Here is a 20,462-nt window from a genome sequence, read left to right as displayed (position 1 = left end):
TAATGTATATAAGTAACTAATATTGTACTGATAGTTAAAAGCAAATAAGAGGTGGCAAGAATACACAGAAGAACTATACAAAAAAGGTCTGAATCATCTGGATAACCATAATGATATGATCATTCATCTAGAGCCAGACATCCTGGAGAATGAAGTCAAGTGGGCTAGGAAGCATTACTACAAACAAAGCTAGTAGAGGTGATGGTATTCCAACTGAGCTATTTCAAATCCTAAAAGATGATGCTGTTAAAGTGTTGCACTCAATATGCCAACAGATTTGGAAACTCAGCAATGGCTACAGGACTGGAAAAGGTCAGTTTTCATTCCAATCCCAAAGAAAGACAATGCCAAAGAGCGTTCAACTACTGTACAATTGCAGTTATTTTACATACTAGCAAAGTTATGCTCAAAATCATTCAACCTAGGCTTCAACAGTACATGAACCAAGAACTTCTAGATGTATAAGCTGGATTTAGAAAAGGCAAAGGAACAAGAGATCAGATTGGCAATATCTGTTGGATCACAGAAAAAGGAAGGGAATTCCAGAAAAACATCTGCTTCATTGACAGTACTAAAACCTTTGACTGTGTGGATCACAACAAACTGGAAAATTCATAAGGAGATGAGAATACCACACTACCTTACCTGCCTCCTGAGAAACTGGTGTACAAGTCAAGAAGCAACAATTAGAACCAGACATGAACAATGGACTGTTTCAAAACTGGGAAAGGAGTATATTAAGGCTGTATATTGTCACCCTGCTTATTTAAAAAAGATGCAGAGTATATCATGCAAAATGCTGGTCTGGGTGAAGCACATCTGGAATCAAGTTTGCTGGGAGAAATATCAATCACTTCAGATACACAGATGAAACCACTCTAGTGGCAGAAAGCGAAGAGGAACTAAAGAGCCTCTTGATGAAGGTGAAAGAGGAGAGTGAAAAATCTGGCTTAAAACTCAACATTCAACAACTGAAGATCATGGCATCCAGTCCTATCACTTCATGGCAAATAAATGGGTAAAAATGGAAACAGTGACAGGCTATTTTCTTGGGCTCCAAAATATCTGTGGATGGTGACTGAAAAACCTGGACAGTGCATTAAAAAGCAGAGACATCACTTTGCCAACAAAGGTCTGTAGAGTCAAAGCTATGGTTTTTCTAGTAATCATTTATGGATATAAGAATTAGACCATAAAAAAAGGCTGAGTGCTAAAAAATTGATGCTTTTGAGCTGTGGTTTTGGAGAAGACTCTTGAGAGTCCCTTGGACTGCAAGGAGATCCAACCATATCATCCTAAAGGAAATCAGTCCTGAATATTCACTGGAATGATGCTGAAGCTGAAACTCCAATACTCTGGCCACCTGATGCAAAGAACTGACTCATTGGGAAAGATACTGATGCTGGGAAAGACTGAAAGCAGGAGGAGAAGGGGGTGACAGAGGATGAGATGATTGGTTGGCATCACTGATTCATTGGTAATGAGTTTGAGCAAACTCCCGGAGATAGTGAAAAACAAGCAAGCCTGGGCGCTGCAGTCCACGGGGTGGCAAAGAGTTGGACATGACTGAGTGACTAAACAACAAGAGCAGCAAATAAATGCAATTAAACATTAAGTTACTTATTAAATACACTTTAACCCAACACAGGCAGGCACTCAAGAAAGATTAAAAAAAGATTTAACTAAGTCTGTGAGGTGTAATCTGTAGTACTATTGTTTTCATTCTTTATATCCTCCTACACCAACTTTGGTGGTTTCTAACTAAACAGCAGAAAATAGTAGAGATTTAAATAGTGGAGACTCTGAGCATATTCAGTAGTCCTCTGTGTTGTCTGTTACTCTCAACTACAACAATAAGTGTAATTATAATACACACACTAGCAGGCAAGAAAAAAGCCAGTTAGGATACTGAGGGTAAATTAATCACATCTTGGGAATGGTGAGAAGGAGTTACCAGGTAATAATAATAAGGTAATAACCTGTACTGTATACAGGTCAAGAAGCAACAGTTAGAAGCAGAAATGGAACAATGGACTGGTTCAAAATTGGTAAAGGAGTATGTCAAGACTGTATATTGTCATCCTGTTTATTTAACTTAGATGCAGACTACATCATGCAAAATTCTGGGCTGAAAGAGTCACAAGCTGGAATCAAGATTGTCAAGAGAAATATCAACAACCTCAGATATGTAGATGATACCACTCTAATGGCAGAAAGTAAAGAGGAACTAAAGAGCCTTGCCGGGGTCCAGCCCCGTGGATCCAGGGAATTCGAAGCGGGGACGGCGTTGGCCAGGATCAGGAAATAACTGCTTAATTAAACTTTAATTAAGGATATAAAGAGTAATAGAATAAGGATAGCTCAGTAGGAAAATTCAGTGAAGAAAGAGGCTGAATAATTCAGCCAGAAGGTAGGAGAAAGAATGACATGGTGAGACCAAGTTTCAGTGAACAAGGCCCGCACTTTATTTTCCAAAGTAGTTTTTATACCTTAAGTTATGCATAGAGGATAATGGGGGAAGGGGTAGAGTCATGCAGCAAGCCAGGCTTTCTTCCTGCAAACTTATCATATGCAAAAGTTTAGGTGATTTGCATCATCTTCTGGCCCGGAGGCCTTTTTCTCTAAAGGTGATTATTCTAAAGTCAGGCGCCAGCCTCCAAAAAGCATTAGATAAAGTTGCATTCCTACAGAGCAAAGGTGTGGTGGGCTATAACAAGAAAAAGAATTAACTCAAGGGTCCCAGGTTACAAACATTAAAGCTACTACTTACACCAATTATATTAATCAATACACTGCCAGGGACACAGCAGGTAAGGGATATGGAAACTTAGCAGCAAACATTGGCCCAACAAGTGAAAATCCCTTCACCAATACAATTTCTAATCAATCTTTTAACTGCTCAAAGGAATCTGTATTTAGACAGTTTAGAACATCTCATGCCTCTCACAGTTGGGAGGCTCTGAACAATCACGTGTGGCCGGAAAAACCTATTCAGGCAGGCTAGAGGATTTCCAAAATAGTTTGTAGGTTGAAACACTGTCACACCCAGGAATTATTAACTGGAGCTGTAAGCTAACTCTTTTTTCAGAGAGAGGTAGTGGGGGACAGCCCCCCGTAAAGTCAGAGGTGTAGGTGAAAGCACAAAGCAGAAAGTAGGCAGACTCTGGTTTTGGGGGTAGATGGGGGACTCCTGAGGCTAGATCCCGCCTTTGCGTATGCCGAGCCTCCTTCCTCATGACCTTTGTCATGGGTGGAGTTCCTTACGCTGGCTCCCGGCAGTGATAGAATTCCAGTTGAGCTATTCCAGATCCTGAAAGATGATGCTGTGGAAAGTGCTGCACTCAATATGCAATATGCACTCAATATGCAATATGCCGGCTCCCGGCAGAGCCTCTTGATAAGGGTGAAAGAGAAGAGTGCAAAAGCTGGCTTAAAAACCAATATTCAAGAAATGAATATCATGGCATCTGGTCCCATCACTTCATGGCAAACAGATGGGGAAAAAGTGGAAACAGTGATAGATTTTTTCTTAGCTCCAAAATCACTGTGGACAGTGACTGCAGCCATGAAATTAAAATGCACTTTCTCCTTGGGAGAAAAGCTATGACAGACCTAGATAGCATATAAAAAAGCAGAGACATTTCTTTGCCAACAAAAGTCCACATGGTCAAAGCTATGGTTTTCCAGTAATTGTGCATGATGAAAAAGTAGCCTGAACACCAAAGAATTAATGCTTTCAGACTGTGGTGCTGGAGAAGACTCTTGAGAGTCCCTTGGACTTTAAGGAGATCCAAGCAGTCGATCCTAAAGGAAATCAACCCTGAATATTCATTGGAAGGACTGATGCTGAAGCTTCAATACTTTGGCCACCTGATGCAAAAAGCCGACTCATTGGAAAAGACCCTGATGATGGGAAAGATTGAAGGAAATAGAGAAAGGGGTGGCAGAGGATAAGATGGTTAGATTGCATCACTGATTCAATGGACATGAACCTGGGCAAACTCTGGGAGATAGTGGAGGACAGAGGAGCCTGGTGTGTTGTAGGCCATGAGGTTGCAAAGAGTCAAACATGACTTAGCAACTGAACAGCAACAAGAAGTAGCAGTAGGTACTTGAAGCAATATATAGGAAAGGTAAATCATGCCGGAAAACATTTGACCTGGTTGATTTACCACTAGGTCATCAGTGATTCAGCTGAGTGTATTATTAAGCACCTTTGAAATAGCTACTTTCTTAGAACTGATTCTTAAAACAGTGAATTGAGGTGGAGGCTTGACTGAGCAGAAGGTATGATACTCATGATCCAAAAATGTACAAACAGGCTCCTACAACAGACCCATATGGTAAACACCCACCAGAAGACAGCTCTGTGTGTGGGATCAGACATATGGAGGAAGGATTACCAGAGAATAAGAGAGAATGCTCTTCTGCTGCTGCTAATTCACTTTAGTTGTGTCCAACTCTGTGTGACCCCATAGACGGCAGCCCACCAGGCTCTCCTGTCCCTGGGATTCTCCAGACAAGAACACTGGAGTGGGTTGCCATTTCCTTCTCCAATGCATGAAAGTGAAAAGTGAAAGTGAAGTCGCTCAGTCATGTCTGACCCTCAGGGACCCCATGGACTGCAGCCTACCAGGCTCCTCCGTCCATGGGATTTTCCAGGCAAGAGTACTGTAGTGGGGTGCCATTGCCTTCTCCAAATGCTCTTCTACCCTACCATTAATCCAGGCTGAATCAACACTGGCATCTTACTGAAAATCTTCTGTCTCTATCAACTTTTGGTAAAGTCACCTAAAGAGTCTTTTTTTCTATCTATTTTCTGCTTGAAAAGTTTTTATTAATCAGTAGTGCTTCAGGTGGCTCAGCAGTAAAGAATCCACCTGTGATGCAGAAGACACTGGTTCGAACCCTGGGTTGAGAAGGTCTCCTGGAGAAGAGCATGGCAACCCACTCCAATATTCTTGCCTGGAGAATCCCATAGACAGAAGAGCCTGGCATGCTATAGTCCAGAGTTGGACACAACTCAAGCAACTGCACGCACACGCACACACACACACACACACACAGTACCAGAAAATAATGACAGACTCTATCGATCCCAGGGTCAGGAAGATCCCCTGGAGAAGGAAATGGCAACCCACTCCAGTATTCTTGCCTGGAGAATCCCATGGACAGAGGAGCCTGGTGGGCTACAGTCCATGGGGTCAAAAGAGTCGGACATGACTGAGTGATTTCATTCATTCATTCATTCATGAGCACTTGAGAAGCCACAGAAGACACACAGAACTCCTATGAAATGTTCATGATTTTTAAAATTTATTTAATCCAGCTGGCCACTGGTACCAGAGATTAAAAGAAGTGTAATAAACCAAAGAACTAAACTGCAAAATATGTGCATAAGCATAAACCTGAGTGGCAAAGGTTTAGAAAACATTAAGACATCATTAAGATATCACTGAGGTTTTATCTCACTTAGTCTCAGTTCCCAGGTGGGTTTCCTATGCATGTATTATAACCCAGAGACCCAGGCTTCAGATGTTTGGTTTGGCTTTGGCCTGGCTTTCCTGAAAAAATCATCCTGCCAGCTACATAGAGTAGAATAATTTAATTATGGGTTTTAATAACAGCAGATGAAATAGATTTGGGGCAATTAATTATGCACTTAATTTTAAAACTCACAACCACTAATTTACACTAAAAGAAAGGTGAACTCAGACTGAAATTATCCAGTTTGACTCTACTGCATGATCAAACTGATCCTTATGGACTTCTCACCTACCCTGAGTGTGAGATACAGACTTGGTTGGTAGTGTGGAAAATAAATCCATGGCAACAGAATAAGATAATTATTCTTTTTATAAGGGAGGCCTAAAAGCTCAATACATCAAGACTGCATCTGGCTCAGCATCTAAACTGTGAAGGGGCTTTCCACGAAGATGATGAACACACCTCTGATACTGAAGAGGATTCCAAGCATAGGACTTTCCTTTGCTTCGTTCCTACATTTGAGAAAAAGTATGATACTTTGTGTCTTTTTCTTTTTAGTCTTTCTGATTTAAGAGTGGCAAAACTAATCAGCAGATGTCTGTTAAGTATGTGTTTTTCCAAAATACACAAATAAGTCATGACTAGACTCCAACTGAGCGACTTCACTCTCATGCATTGGAGAAGGAAATGGCAACCCACTCCAGTGTTCTTGCCTGGAGAATCTCAGAGACGGCGGAGCCTGGTGGGCTGCCATCTATGGGATCACACAGAGTTGGACATGACTGAAGTGACTTAGCAGCAGCAGCAGACTCCAAAGAGACAGCTAGCCCTCTTTTTAAGAATAAATTTCAATCTTATTTGAGAACTGAAGTCATAGGTTAAAATAATAAGTCAGTATTTATTGAACTAATACTTAAAGCAAATTCTGTATGAAATTAATGAACTTCTTAAAAGATGTGTTTGATTTACCATTATATCCAAGAAAACAAACAAACCAGCCAAAGAATAAACCTACTTAAGAAGGCAAAAGACCCATACTTCAAAAACTATAAGATACTGATGAAATAAAATTGAAAATCATACAAATAGATGGAAAGATATACTCTATTCTTAGATTGGAAGAATCAGCATTATTCAAATGACTATACTACCTAAGGCAATCTAAAGATTCAATGCAATCCCTATCAAATTAACAATGGCATTTTTCACACTACTGAAACGAAGAAAAATTAAAATTTGTATGGGAACACAAAAGACCTCAAATAGCCAAAGTATCTTGAGAAAGAAGAACAGAGCTGGAGGAACCATGCTCCTGACTTTTGACTATGCTACAGACTATATTAAAATACTACAGTAATCAAAACAGTATGGTACTGGCATGAAAACAGACACAGAGGTCAGTGGAATAGGACAGAAAGCCCAGTGATAAACTCATGCACTTATGGTCAATTAATCTCTGACAAATGAGGCAAGAATATACAATTGAAAAAAGATAGTCTCTTCAATAGATCATGCTGGGAAAACTGGACAGCTACATGCAAAAGAATGAAATTAGAACATTCTCTAACACCATATACAAAAATAAACTCAAAATGGATTAAAGACCCCAAAACAGGGTACTATACATAAATCTCCTAGAGGAAAGGAAGGGAAGAACACTATCACAGTGGTATTTTTTGGATCTGTCTCCTGAAGTAAAGGAAATAAAAGCAAAAATAAACAAATGAGACCTAATTAAACTTAAAAGCTTCTGCCCAGCAAAAGAAACCATGAACAAAATGAAAACACAACTTACTGATTTGGAGAAAATATTGCAAATGATATTATTGGTAAGTGATTAATTTCCTATTTTAACATTTGCTGATGAGATGATGGCTTTTTCCTATAAGACCAAAATGAAGTTTATCTAGAATGAACTTCTCATTCTTTAGAACCACACTATTAATAAGCAAAGTTAATTAATGGGAAGAAAAATACATAACATAGATGTGTTAGTAGTTTCCCATGAGCTAATTGCATTAACATTTCTAAAGCCTAAAACATAGCAGGCTGTCTTAATTCAGTTATGGGGTTAAGAGTTCAGTTCTTTGGAACCACACTGATATGTATGGCATGAATACAACTCATCCCTGTCATGCATGTAAAGATTTTCTCCCTGCCTTTCTTCCTTCCTCTATTCCTTCAACAGCCAATTGCTAAGGTCTACAAACCAGAATTTCAAAGAGGAATGAAATGTCATTTCTGCCCTTAAGAAACATACAGTAATGAGAGGAAAACAGGCAAGTGAACCAGAATTTAGAGTGTAGTGTTGTCAGTGCTCCTCAACTGCAGGATACTCAGAGTTCTGGGGAGCAAACAGCAAGACATCACTATAAAATTGCAGGGTCATGGAAGATTTTCCAGAGGTTTGGTTCAGTTCAGTTCAGTCGCTCAGTCGTTTCCGACTCTTTGCGACCCCATGAATTGCAGGGGTTCCAGGGGTGCCAGGCCTCCCTGTCCATCACCAAGTCCCGGAGTTCACTCAAACTCATGTGCATCGAGTTGGTGATGCCATCCAGGCATCTCATCCTCTGTTGTCCCTTTCTCCTCCTGCCCCCAATCCCTCCCAGCATCATAGTCTTTTCCAATGAGTCAACTCTTTGCATGAGGAGGCCAAAGTACCAGAGGTGGTGATGCTTAAATTGAGTCTTCAAGTTAAATAGATTTAGACAGTCAGAGGAGAGAGACAGCACTAAAGACATGATTATAATACATTTGCATAGTAATTACTTAGTCCACTTACCTTTCACCATAAGTGACACTGAGCTCATCCAGAACCCCACTGAGTTTAACCTGAAGTTCTTTTAGAACAGTACTAGCTTCAGGGTCTAACTGCAAAGAGATCATAAACAATATTACTTTGGAGTTCTGAGAAAGCATAGCTTTTATTTCTTAGAAGCATGAAGCATTTTGCTTATTATAAGGTAAATTTCAAACAAATATGGCATACATATCCTTTTTTCTTTCTTTAATCTTTGAAATAAAATGCAAAATTTAGAAAATTCTAATAAAATTAAAAGTTTTTACTATGAAAAAAATTGATTAAAATGCATAGCATGCATACAAAAAAGAGCTATAGAGCAAAGCCTTTGTTGGTTATAGCAGTGGGATGCAAGGCATGACAAAATATATTACAGAACATGGTAATTTCATGACTTAGAAAATTGGTCATATGTTAGTTGAACATGTGTGTTGCTTGAAAACATTTTCATCTGTAATATCCCTGTAAATAAATAGAACCATTGAAAATTTTTTAAATTGCTAAAAATTAATTTTTGCACATTATGTTGTACCTTAGTGAAGGAGTTTTCATATTTTTTCAAGTATAGAATTAAAAGTAATAGATGAACAATTATCCTCTTGCTCCAGTGTGTTTCTCTATAGGTGATAGGCCTAACTTTTCTTCCTAGATGCCAATTTTTAACTCAGAGTTCAAGATTTAAGTTTCTCATTTTATTTTATATATATTTTTTAAGTTTTTATTTTGTGTGGGGAGGGTAAAATTATTAAATCAAGATGACATATTATGTTTATTCTTACAATGTAAAAGCCAAATTCTTTTTATTTGATTTCAGTTCTAAAATAATATTAATCAATATTAGAAAATAACTTACACTATAAGTAAACACAAACAAATAAAACACCAAACTGTTAATGTGGCAGAATTTTTTATAATTACAGTGATGGATGAACACAAACTTTACCAGCATTTTAGAAAATTTTATCCTTTGTTAATTATATTTTTGCAAGCTAGTTGTCAAAATAGGATGACATATATCAGATGTATTGTATCTAGCGGATAGAAATTCATATAAAGGGAAACCTAGAATATTCTCTGAAATTTAAACCAATCTTCATTTGAGTCTTCAGAAATTCAGTTTCCTATCATTAGTACCTATAGTTCTTGCTCAAGTTGGTCTATTATTGAAGAGAGGGGCTTAGGATAAAGACAACCTTGGGGAGTAGAGCAAATGAAAGAAAGAAGGACTTACTACAAATAAGAGAACCTAAGAACACCAAATACATGTATGACACAAATCAATTTAAACTCCTGGAAGCTAACCCAGCATCAAAAATTGTCCCTAATAGAATACACGATCATAAATCCTACAATCCTCCAAGAAACTTTTCTAAAACTAAGAAACTATTAGGAAAAGTACTATCTATACAGCTCACCAGCTGCATTGCTCTATGATATACTGACATGACTAAAAACAGAACAGAAACCAAAAATCCCCCATTTAACATCTGACACTTTACTGGTTATATCAAACCAATTCTTAATATCAATTTTCACTCAAATCTAGGTGATTTTAGCATTAGTTAGTTTCTGCCCCTTTATCAGAGTCAGTGCTGTTCTTCTGGTCTATATCATTTTCTGCTGCTGTCATTAGAGATTATCCGCACATGCATGAGCAAGCTTAACACATATAGATTTCTCTAGAAGTTGGAAACTTACAATAACCCTAAGCCTCATACTTTGAGAGTTACATTGAGCTATAACCAGTAGCAAGGCAGTAATTCATAAAAAAATAGATATTGCCTATTTTTATCTCTGATATTGATATGCATTTAAACACAATTAGTGTAATAAACTGTATCTCCCAACCCTTAACCAAGAAAACATATGTGGATTGTTCACCTCAATCCTAGGAACCAGGAAAGCTGATTATTTTTTTGAATCACATGTTTTTGCTATTATCCTAATATCAGTTTTAACCCAACTTCACTTGGATAAAAATGTTCACGAACAGAAAATGAGAGAAGACCTCCCAAAGAATTTTCTCCAGGTCCCCCACTCCTTGGTAAATCTTGCTGAGGGGATAGGTGGTTGTTCTGCCCTTCCCCACAAAACTGCCACCTCCAACAGCATGGTTTTCTTCAGGAAATTGGGCTGCTTCTTATTTAAAGTGTATATTTTGTTCCCATATTAGTTTGATATACACATTGAGTTACCTTATTCACCTGTTAATATAATGACTTTAAAGTCATACAAAAATGGTTAAATAGCTCCGTTGGGTGAAATTATCCTATTTTCCTATGAATCATTTTAGTCTATTTTAGGTATTTTGGGAATGGAAATTTCCTATCAAATAATTGGTTATTACTTGAAAATCTGAAACTGTCAAACTATAGCAATTTAAACACTGGCTGACAGTTTTCATTTCCTGAGAGAAGCATGAGTTTTTAAGTGGGTGAAGTCAGAATGCCTCTGTCATATAAACAGGAAAAAAAATAAAAGGTTTGGTTTTAGTTAAGTATTTTGATGTTTATTTAAAGCACACCAATAAACCTCTAACTACAAACAGTAATTATGAGGCCAATATGTAAATTGAAGATCTCTTGTAATAATAATGGGCATAAATATCATACTCATCCTAATTATAAAACAATCTTTTTGGCCAGCAAATTTACCGGTTCTTGAGTTTTTCTGCATTTGTTTGAGTCCAAATTGAGAAAATTTTCCTTACTCCTACAAACTCTCTAAATTTTATAAGAAATAATTTCTTATATTTATTAATTGATTATATATTGATTATTTATTGCCTAAATTCCCAATAGCACATTTTACAAATTACTGGCCACTTTGGAAAGATAAAAAAGCAACCTAATTTTTTTTTTTTTAATAAATGTTTAAAACTTAACCTAGTTCCTTAAGGAATGTGAAATCAAAAATAATTTGCACATTCCTATATTGTTATTTATAATTATTAAAATAAAAAGAGAAACAAAAATTTCAAGCATTCAAAAGCCACAATTAAAAAATTTTTAAATAAGAAACTGTATTAGCAGGTGTACATGAACACCTTGGCTGGCAACAAAATAAAGTAAAATATTAAGTGACTCCATGTAAAGAGGAACATACTCCATGAAAATTTAAGAATACTGGGTCAAAATCTGAATTTATAGTACAGCTTTCACAACAGATTTTATCCATACTTTGAAAAGTTGGGGAATTCAAAAATTTAGGCCAGATAAAGGGTGGTTTTAAAGGTCTGATTATAAAATATTAAAAAAAAAATAAAGGTCTGATTGAACCATGGTCATGCTTATATTGTATTTGAGTTTTCATACCACTGAGATAATTTATAGCATTGAGCTGTGGTGATATTAATGAATTCTCTGGAAGAGATAGCTAGTAGGCAAGGTATCTTTGAAGTTCTTTGTCCTCAAGGCTCACTTCCACTTTTCTTTAAAAGACAATTTACTTATCACCTTCTTTTGCAAATCTGACCCCATGTGTCACTAACACCGGGCAGTTAGTGACTTTCATTTGTGCACTAATTGTGTTCTGCATTATCACTGTCTATAGGACAGTCTCCTTAACTGTTCTATAAATCTCTCTCTTCCACTAAACTCTACCTGACTTAACTTTCTCTCCTGGGTATCTGTCCCTGGAAGCCTAAGAATATACTGGCCTTTATTTTTACAGTATCAAAGAGTCTGGTCATTAGTCTTGTGGGTGTCACATCCTCTTCAAGATTTTTTTGCAGAAAAATCCTTCAGTAAATGCAAACTTCACTACTACTTGGGCAGCAAGTAGCATGAAAAAATGCTTTCAAAGGTAATTGTGATATGCAGAGTGCTCCTTCTTCTTACATTGATGCTTTGCACTGACTTATTAACAGAATAGTTTTGCATTTGAAATCTTTCATTCCTTAGCAACCACATGTTCTAGAGCTACCAAGTTAGTCCTAAATTTAAGTGTTTGAGTCATTGCCAGACCATGCCAGATTATATCCTGATCTTTTCTTGGTTCCAAAAATATGATTACCATATCCCCACTAGAGTTTCTTTCCCCAGCATAAATTCTTTCCCTAAGGGACCTAACAGTATGTTAGGTATGTTATTTCAGCCTCTTGTAACAGTGATTGCTAAACCAACCATTAACTTCTTACTAATATCAATAACCTCAGAGATTCAGATGACACCACCCTTATGGCAGAAAGTGAAGAGGAACTAAAAGGCCTGTTGATGAAAGTGAAAGTGGAGAGTGAAAAAGTTGGCTTAAAACTCAACATTCAGAAAACTAAAATCATGGTATCTGGTCCCATTACTTCATGGGAAATAGATGGGGAAACAGTAGAAACAGTGTCAGACTTTATTTTTTTGGGCCCCAAAATCACTGAAGATGGTGATTGCAGCCATGAAATTAAAAGATGCTTACTCCTTGGAAGGAAAGTTATGACCAACCTAGATAGCAGATTCAAAAGCAGAGACATTACTTTGCCAACAAAGGTCTGTCTAGTCAAGGCAATGGTTTTTCCTGTGGTCATGTATGGATGTGAGAGTTGGACTGTGAAGAAGGCTGAGTGCGGAGAATTGATGCTTTTGAACTGTGGTGTTGGAGAAGACTCTTGAGAGTCCCTTGGACTGCAAGGAGATCCAACCAGTCCATTCTGAAGGAGATCAGTCCTGGGTGTTCATTGGAAGGACTGATGCTAAAGCTGAAACTCCAATACTTTGGCCACCTCATGCGAAGAGTTGACTCATTGGAAAAGACTCTGATGCTGGGAGGGATTGGGGGCAGGAGGAGAAGGGGACGACAGAGGACGAGATGGCTGGATGGCATCACCGACTCGATGGACATGAGTTTGAGTGAACTCTGGGAGTTGGTGATGGACAGGGAGGCCTGGCATGCTGTGATTCATGGGGTCGCAAAGAGTCGGACATGACTGAGCGACTGAACTGATACTGAAAGATACAACTAGTGTGTTGGAAAGGGTCTTTAGTGGAAATTTTATTCCTTTCCCACAGTGTTTATTACTATGTCATTTCCTTTCTCTTTTCTATAAGCTGCTAAACTGCCCTTTCTCATGTTCAGCTCGTCAGCATTAGGGTTCTATTATTTGCTCACTGAAAGAAATGTAGATTAGGAAGGTCCCCTGGCCCTTATCTTTACAGTGTTCAAAATCTGGTCATTAGTCTTGTGGGTGTCACACCCTTGTCAATATTTTTTTGCAGAAAATCCTTCAGTAAATGCGAACTTCACCACTATTTCTATAAAAAAGGAAACGTAGAATGTTATTCAACTTGAGTTTCTTTTTTTTTTTTTTGTTTCCATCAAATACCCTGGTCTACCTTCAGTTCTTCCATTATTATTTTGATTACTCCAATGTATAAATCATACTTAAATAACATTTCTATTAACATAAAATGTAAACAAATTATAGAAGAAAAGCCCAACTTATTTATAAGTACTTTTTCATTGACATCTAGCTAGTATCTTCTTCTTTTCTTGACCTTCAAACTGCACAACATAAGTGTAAAATTAATTCTCTTTTTATCTCTTAAATATTTATTAATCCTTTATAGTGTGGTTTTGGCTCTGGATACTCCACTGAAATATTCACAAATCACCAATGATCTCTTAATTGCTAAGACCAGTGACTTTATTTATCCTACTCAGACTACATTCACACTGCTGTTTACTCTCTCTTTCAACCTCTTTATTCCCTTGCTTCTCCAGAGACTACCTTCTAGATTTCCTATTTTTCTGTCTATTTGTCTATCTCTTTGGTTGACTTCTCTTCTTCTATATATTCATTATATATTAATGTCTTCAATTTTTCCTTCCTAGTCCTCTTTTTTCCACTCTATAGTCCCTTCTTGAGCCATCACATTTATGCCTATGGTTTCAACGCCCATCTCTATGCTAATGATCTCCAAACCATCACCAACATCTGTAACAGGATGCCTGAGCATATTCTCTCCTATTAACCTTTTCCACTTTGATGACTTCAAGCTCAACCTATCAAAAAGAGAACTTGTTACCTGCCCAACCTTAGTTTCTCTCTCTTCTTATTGCCTCTGATTTGATTGATAGCATGCAATCGTTTAAGGCAGAATTTTGAGAGCCATCTTTGACTCTTCTCTCCTTTTTTCCTTCCATATTTACTTGAATATCAAATATGACTGATAACATTTATGAAATATTTTCTCCACCTGTCCTATTCTCTTCATTTTCTGATGCAGAATTTTTCTCATCTGAGCTATGTTACAATCATCTCCAGGTTGTGTTTGCTGTTTTCTCACTTCTATTCGATCCTCCTAACTATTCCTAGAGTTGTTTCAATAAAGCCAAAATCTGATCATGGCACCTGCTGACCCCTCTACTGACCTTCAACCAGGCAAGTGCTTCAAGGATTTCTTATAGCCTTATCTGCACTCTTACTATTTCTTTTATTTTGAAAATATCACTTTTCTCCAGTCCTTCTACTTGACCAGAATTTATCCATTCTAAAGTACCTAAGTCAACTGAAAATAGCTGGTTGAGAAAGCAGTGAAAATTCCCTAGTGAATTCGGCAGGAAATTACTCTCCTTGAAATGCTCTAAATCACTTTCTAGACCTATAGCATTCGGCATGGATACTATGGTATGTTGTAAGAAATAAGGAACACATGGTTCTCTCCATTACAAAAAAAAATGCCCTAGATCTACCAATGCAACTCTGTGTTTACTTTCTTTTTTTATTCCTCATATGAGAGAACCTCCCCAAGAACTTATAAGATTGTTTTCAGAAATAGACTATGACATTTTTGTGCCATTCAGATGTGAATGAAGTGTTATGCTAGAGGTACCAATTATATAAATTCATGCTCCTAACCTCTTGCTTTCAAAAAGTGGCAGAACATCAGTAGCTGTCTCACATCCTAATTAAGGAGAATATGCAGTAAAACCAACTGTCATTTTGTTTCAAACCAACTAAATATCTTTGAGATATGTTAAGTTAGGTTCTTCAGACTAGACAACTGAAGGGAAAAAATGCCTCATCTTGTATAGTTCATTCAATATAGTTTTGAGTTAGTGAATGTATGGCAAATTGTTATTTTTTTCTATTTCTATTTCTCTGAACTTTTAAAAATACCTTCAAGCCTTATATGAGAGACATGACATTCTTTTCTTTAAAACTTTTTTTTTCCTTTTCACCTACGATACATACATTAACCTTATACTCTATGGATTGCTAACAAGGTTCTTTTCCTTATAATTACAGATTGTTAGACTAGAATGAACCTCAGAAATCCTATAGTCCAGTTATTTCCTTCTTATGGATGGGAATAATCAAGGTCTAGATAATGTGTCATTCACTTGACACATTTGGAGGCCACAGGAGGATGAAAAAGCGATCTAAGAAACTATATTCTTTTAAGAAATTCTCTGACTGTGGTCATTAAAAAGACAAAGAAGCACAATAACTTGACTGGGAAGGAATATGGGGCTTATTAGCTCTACCTATTGGCTGACTATGAATTAGGACAGAGTAGGGATGTCAGGAATAGAAGAAATGAGACACAAACTTTATGTTCAGATTTTTTTCTGTAAAAATTGTTTGCCCTGTCTCACTCCGTCTTTGCCTTTCAGTTGTTCACATTATTGAATCTCGCCACGGTTCAGCAGTGTGAATAGAGTCTGTTCAATCAACTGAACTGACGACCTGTCAGAGTCAGCAGAATGCCTTCAGTGAGCCATCTGCATGAGGTGCCTAACGGCCACTCTGCCAAGTAGAAGAGGGACAATTGGCTGGACTAGAGAAGTAAAGTTTTACTAAGTTTCTGCATTGATTTATGGCTCATTAATGCAGTCGTAAGCAATTGCAAGGGACCCACAATAAGACAATACAATAGGTCTATTATAGAAAATGGCAGTTAAAGTAAAACTCTGTTTCTCTCCCTTCTGGCTATGGCTTGCATTCTCTCCCCTGAAGTTTTCTTAAAGTGCAGAGGAAGTTTAGTTAAGATGCTCAGTAGCATGGGGGTGACCCCGTGCTGTCTGGAGAATGAGCTGGGAAATGAGGTCAACAAGAAGAAACTGCTTGGGTCTGAATTTTATTTTGACATGGATCTGCCACCCAGAAGCCTCTCAGCCTCCAAGAGAGCACCTTTCCTTAATATTGCCAGCTTAGCAGTTAGTTGAACTTTATGTAGTAGGAGTGCTAGAATCAATCATATTTATCAAATCGCCTCGATGTGATTTGCCCTTTTGGCCCTCATTATTCTCTTAGTTTTCTATTAATTCCAATTTATTAACTCTAATTGCAGAGTGGTTAGGAGGAGAAAGAAACCAGGTAGTATCTTCAGGCTGCCAAAATAAAGGGCCAGCGCTTAAAATTCAAGTTTTCCATTCTTGAAGCTAGAAATACCTGCTTACTTTTACGGAATTCAGCCAAATACATCTCACCTTTGAGTTTTATTTACACAATAATAAGCCACTTTGAGTTGATTCTTTGAATTATTGTGGGATAAGATGTAACAATTACAACTCTCCTTTGAAACACGTATTTGCAAGTTTAGAAATGGGGGTTCCCCTAATAAACCTTATTTTTTTAATTGTGCTGACTTCCCTAATAAATTCAAAGTTTTCTGAGGGTGGGGGTCTACATTTTATTAATTATTGTACCTCTGTAGTCTAGTAAAAATATACAGCTCATAATAGGTGTTCAGCAAATCAATAATTTGATGAATGAATTAATGAAGGAGTACATTCTTCTTCATGTTTAGCACGCTCTTATCTCTCTTTTTCTTGAGGCAGTCAGCCCAAGGGTAAGAGGTACTTAAAGTGGTTCAGGCAGAAGAGGAGGCATTTGTCTTCTAAGAATCCCTTTGCCTGAGCCCAACAGGGAGCTCTGCTCTGACTGTTGTTTTACAAGGACTCACTCCTCCTTAAGATCCTTGACAGCAAGAGCAGTTATTTAAATATCTTTATTTCCTCTCTCAACTCTTGTCATCCTACAGAAAATAGACACCAGTAGACACTTCAATTACATGGGAAGAACTTGGCAAATTTGCTTTAGGAAATAGTTTGGAACTAACAGGAAGACATAATATGACCAGTTAAAATTGACTACTTTATTATCTAATGACATCTAGTACCTACTTTGATAATTTTATTTTCTAATTTATTTTGTACTTCTGGAAAAGAGAAATCATGGATGGCTTCTCATTTAACATATTAACTAGAGAGTTATATCTGTTTACATTAAGAAAAGGTGAGACAAGATCAGAAACCTGAACATAAAGTTTTTAGGCTTTTTACAACTATAACACCTCCTTTAATAAAATTATATATAAAATGTAAGCATAGAAGTCCAGAGTTTTAAAAATGCTGGATATTTGTATAAGACTGCAAGTTAGTCACCTGTATTTTGAGATTATTATATTATTTAATCCAAATACTTCCCTGTCTATTGCATGCTGTCTCAAGATCTGTTCAAATACACTGAGTCCAGTGTGTTCTCAAAATTCAAAATATTTTAAGTAGGTGGGTTAGGAGACAGGCACAGATAAGGCATAAGGGTATTCTGAGCCATTACCTAAGTATCTGGTAGCTATCCTAAAAGCAAACAGTATTAATTCTTACAATGTGGTCTCCTAACCAGTACCATCAGCATCACATGGGAATCTGTTAGAAATACAAGTCATGTGGCCCAACTCCAGATCTACTGAGTTGAATAGTCTAGGATGGAATTCAGCAATGTGTGTTATAATTAGCTCTCTGGGCATTTCTCATACCTGTTAGTTCAAAGACTACTGGCACGAAGTATTATTTCCCTTAAAGAAGTGGTCTTCAATCCCTGTAGCCCAGAAAGTATGAAATAACTTTGCTAATTGAAATAGAACAGAAGTCAGTTTCTATCCTCTCTGATCAGAGGTTGCTTAGCTGAAGGCTGCCTCTGTATGGCTAGTAAGTTTTACAATGAATTTCAATCAGCTACATGTGTTCACTTTTAGACAGATTCAGTTTCTAATTGACACATCAAATTCATCATTAAAAAATGAAGAGAAGTATAGTTTGCATCTCTGCCACGAAAGATAATTAAGTTGCTCATTATAATATGTACATTTTTAGGATAGGTGGATTATGTCTCTGATTCCCAGCCCTGTTCAGGAAAGTTTAAACAAGGTAAGATGAGTCAAGAGATTTAATCCTTCTGAGACATATCAATAACAATAATGTTGCTGTAACACCTACTTGGTCTGCTCTGTGGTCAGCAGAATGAGAGAATTTAGCTAAGTAAATATCTGCCCTCCATTTCTCCTAAATGTATTAATAATTGGCTAACTTCTAGAATTTGAAGTATGGTTAATAGGATAGCAGGCCTATGAATAATTATAGATTCTACTATTCAAGATTATTTTATCATCACAATATTGTGAAGGAGTAATGAACCCTCTGCTTACACAGCATGGTCATAATTCTTCTAAACCAATTACCAAAATGCAAGTTAATAACCAATATCTCATAACTTTCTGGAAGGAAATTAAATTTGGGATTATCTGATTTTCTTTTTCATGTACTTGTGCAAATTAGATTGCAGATCAAGCAACTACAACTAAGTCCCTTCTGTAGACTGTAGCAATGTTTTTATGAAAAATTGAATATAGGACTAAGTATTTATTTGCAGTTGATATATACTCATGACAAAATTAAGCTATTAAAATGAATATACAAAAATATATCTCTTTTATTTTTGAGCTATTTGAACTATTATAGAAAGAAAGCCCCAGAAAGATAAAACCACTGTTAATGACTACATGAAAATTATTACCTGGCATTCTGATGATTGTTTTGCTGTTAGTGTTACACAGGGACAAGTAATACCATACGGGAATTGTGGTGTAAATGATTTAACTTCTAGCTCAAATCAGTCCCTACCACAGTTTGGTTATTTATCTGTTTTACTATAGTGATTCATAAAAGTGTATAAACTTAAGTGTATGCACTTAAAAAAAAGACTCTGGGCCTCATTCCTAAAGGATATGTTTGCTTCATAGTTTATGTGAATTTTAAAATTCCTGTTTTCTAGAGTAATCAGAGAGTCATCAAGCCAAAACACGCTCTCTTAATTTGTAAGCAGACTATAAGAGAAGAAATTTAGTATTTGTTCTTCTCTTTTGATTCTTTTTTCTAAATAGGGCATTGAAAAAGAATGTGCCTACAGGACCCACAGGCTACTGTAGGACTGCTCAAGTGGCTGTATTTGGAGTTAGTGTCAACAGCATGACCCCCAAGCCTGTCACAGCATTAGGCAATGTTTCCATCTTGGATTCCACACATAGAGTGAATTAAAAAAAAAAAAAGTTTTAAACACTCTTTCTTTTTCCAGGGGGAAAAGAGATTGACCCTGCAAAGAAAGAGCAACTGCCCCAACAGTGGTTGGGTCAAAGCAACGGAGAGCTACAGCATCATGCAACCAGGCCTGCTAGTGGCTGGCACTTTACAGACGGTCCGAGAGGCCAGCCACGCTATTGTCAGAAGCCAACTAATGGACACAGGGCATCAAAAACTATTTTGAGCAAAATGCACAAGCGATCATTTGCTAATTAGTTTTCTGTAGCAAGAAGTGCACATCCTAGTACAGATGATGGGGCACAGAGCAAGAAGAAACTCTTAGAAGAAGGATAAAATCTAGTTTAGAAAGTTTTCCTTAGCAAATAGTCGAGGTTTTATAACCAGTCCCCTGTGAGGAAACAACTGGGGATTGGCAATAGTACAAACACACTGTCTTATCATTAAAGGCCACAAAACATGCCTATATTAAGTGCTGTATATACTTTGCGTATCAAAAGGCAAATTTGTTTTTCTCAATAAAATCCTTTTTCATCTTTATGAAAGACTCAAGTTAAGGAACCATTTAAATATTGCCATATAGATAACTAGAATGAAAGGATTCTATTATATTGAGGTTCTGGAGGCTCACTGTAGCAATCAGCAACTCTAACATCATTCTGTATTAAGATAGATACTTTCTGGGAGGCTGCCTGTTACACTCAGACCTGGGTTCAAGTCAAGCTTCTTCCTCACATTTCCTCAACCCCTACACAAAACTAACATGGCCTGCCTACAGATTCTTCTTGGTAGCACAAGATGAAAATAGAAAAGAAAAACAGAAAAGAACTTCATAGAAAGGGAGACAGAAGAAACACAGAAAGAG

At 37.1% G+C, this 20,462-nt stretch overlaps 1 protein-coding gene across 1 annotated transcript in view; it reads right to left on the bottom strand.

The window, feature by feature from the left end:
- The window catches only part of UNC13C (unc-13 homolog C), a 644,738-nt gene that overhangs the window by 85,915 nt on the left and 538,361 nt on the right, over nt 1–20,462 (bottom strand). The window contains 1 exon segment of the mRNA XM_070377927.1: nt 8,270–8,358. Coding sequence (XP_070234028.1) covers nt 8,270–8,358 — 89 coding nt within the window.

Source organism: Bos mutus, chromosome 10, assembly GCF_027580195.1.
Source record: "Bos mutus isolate GX-2022 chromosome 10, NWIPB_WYAK_1.1, whole genome shotgun sequence".
In the NCBI taxonomy this organism is placed as follows: Eukaryota; Metazoa; Chordata; class Mammalia; order Artiodactyla; family Bovidae; genus Bos; species Bos mutus.
This window is presented reverse-complemented; position numbering and strand designations above follow the sequence as displayed.